Raw genomic sequence first — 2,641 nt, forward strand, 5'->3', positions numbered from 1 at the left:
CCAACGCAGGACACTTGGCTCCTCCCTGTGCTAGGACTATCATACCCATTTCCAAATAGGAAGTCATTTAAAAATAGTTATCTATCTTTCTGTGTCTGAACAATTATGGCAAAGATAGCATATAACAATGCATAAAGATCTCATAGGGCATGCTTTTCAAGCAAAATTTGGAAAAAAAAAAAATCTAGAATACACTCATGTGGTCCTAGTCAAGAAAAGATGGTAATAAATGAGAAATCTATATTTACATAGAACTAGTTACCGTGATAACATTAGGGATGAAACCTTGGCTATGCTGTGCAGGTTTTAAATGAGGGTATTCTTCTGTGCTGGTGACTTGGATAGGTCAGACTTTCACCCAGGCCTGTACATCCGAATATGAAGGGGGCAGACCACAGAACAGCACGGAGCCACTGCATGCCCCGTGTCAGCTGGAATGCCATGATCCTGAAACACATAACAGTAGCACTCATGAGCAGAGCTATACCGATGCCTGTTTTTCTGCAATTTGTGTTCAACGCTTACTGACACAGCATTTTTGCCACGGAGAGCTGTAAGTGGTGTTGGTTCCAAGTCAGAACTTGACTTCATCTGAAATTTCAAAATTTGACATTGTTTCTGCTTGAAGGTAATGAAAACAGATACTTTCAGAAGGTAAGTGGAATTTCAGGGAAAAAAAATAGCTTCACATATTTGATTTCAGAATTGTGAAATTTCATGTCAAACAATTTTAGGGAATTTTAATTTCTCTTTTACATTACTCAATAGCACGTTGGTAGTAGTACAAAATCAAACCACTGCTTGCCTGTTTCAATGGGACGTAGTGTTATCTTTAAAGTATTAATTTTAATTGTTTCCTGAATCATTAAGGAAAGTGCTGCTGTTATAAAGCATCAACAAGGAAGAGCTCTGATACACAAAGGACCACACCTATGCAGAAGAAAATGTCATCATTCCCTACAAAACACTTTCTTATTTTCAAAATATTCATTTTCTACAGGAATTTCCACTGAAATGATTATGATGCCACACATTAGGAAAAGAAGGAAACATCCATATAAACAAACAAACTGTTCCCAAATAAAAAATAATTGGCAAGAAACTCTGCCCAGCTGTGAGATTAACATACACCTAAAAACCCTCTGGATAAGCCCAGCCTTCCCCTCTGATTCTGATTCCAGACTCAGAAGATGTCCTTTTCGTCTCTTCTGAGTTTGTGTTAATACTCGAAAGTATGCCACAGTCAGATAGATGTATTGCTCCCAAATGCTCATTTGCAAAGGTCAAATAAGGACTGGAAAGCAATAAAAACATTTGCTATGTTGTCACTAGAACCATGAAAATGATAGCATTATTTCAGATGACAGTAATAGGAAAAAATACTGCAGGATTTAAAAATAGTAATGAAGTCTCTAATTATTAAAAGAATCAGCCAAAAAATATACTAAAATAAAGGAGCATTTCTAAAACTCTGCCATACTCCGAGGTTTAAGTACCAAGCCCATTTGGGAAGCACATCTGGAGCTCTGAAAGAGAAGGTTTATGCCATTTCTTTCCAAGAACCGAAGCGGACATATTTATTAGAAGTTTATTGGGATGATCATCTCATGCTGGTGACAGTGGTGACTTGTTTTCATGTGGCTCTGTATACTACGCAACAACAATGAAATTTATTTATATAAATAATAATATTCCTGAGCTCACGAAGTTCAAATCAGAGGAGTTTATAGTCTCAAGTACCTCCTCCTGCAGACTTGCCAGATGCCAAATGTGACATAGCTTTCAGATCAGATGTCTGGACTGGAGTGCAGTATTAGCCACTGAAAGTCCAGCTGAACTGGTTTATAGCGTGCAAGCCCAACAGGTCTCCCTTCAAAGATTAAGAGAAAGAGCTAGTCAGGCACTGACCGATTTGGTGTTCAGGAAGACCCGGTAAGTCCAGCTCTCAGGAAAGCATTCACACCACAGGTATGGCTGACTGCATGAGAGTCACTGTCTATCTTGTTGAAGTGATACCAGTGTGAAGAAAATTATTTAAGACTCACAGGATCATGAAAAGACCCAAGAGGCAGAAGAAGAAGTGTTGCCTGACTGCGAAATTCTTGGATTTCAGTCTGTGACAGAAAGGCTCTATGTTTTAAATAAACTATTTCATTATTCATCCTCCTCAGTGCCTGCAAATCAGCAACAAAGTCAGCATGAACGGCACCACAATTTCTACAAGCCAGAGAAGTCAATGCACACTTAGAAACCTCTATGACTTCTATCTAGGTAGGACCAGAAAAATATTTGGCTTTCCCAGCCAGACCACTGCATTGTCATTCGCTTTAACTTTCATCCTTTCTTCCTTGCAAATAGCAAAACATAATACAAACCTCATGTTAGTCTTTGCTTCACCTGCTGTTACATTTTATGTTTATTTCACAGAGGAGACGGAAAGTGACAGGAGTAAGAGTATTCTGAGATTAAAAAAAATGGGTGTTTTTTCATTTTAATATTAAACAGGGAAATTTAGAGGAATAAATTTTTGACCGGAATTAAGAAGGATTAAATTTACAGAATTAAGAAGGATTACATTTCCAAAAGATTTTCCAAAAGATGATGTATTGTTAGTGCTCATTATTCTGTAGTTTTGAAAGCT

The 2,641-nt window shown here is 37.7% G+C and overlaps 1 protein-coding gene across 1 annotated transcript in view; it reads right to left on the minus strand.

Moving 5' to 3' along the window:
* The window catches only part of LOC103926126, a 176,849-nt gene that overhangs the window by 25,241 nt on the left and 148,967 nt on the right, over window positions 1-2,641 (minus strand). The window contains 1 exon segment of the mRNA XM_009334940.1: window positions 488-591. Within this exon segment, the coding sequence (XP_009333215.1) occupies window positions 488-591 (104 nt within the window).

Source organism: Pygoscelis adeliae, unplaced genomic scaffold (genome assembly GCF_000699105.1).
Source record: "Pygoscelis adeliae isolate BGI_AS28 unplaced genomic scaffold, ASM69910v1 Scaffold31, whole genome shotgun sequence".
Lineage (NCBI taxonomy): Eukaryota > Metazoa > Chordata > Aves > Sphenisciformes > Spheniscidae > Pygoscelis > Pygoscelis adeliae.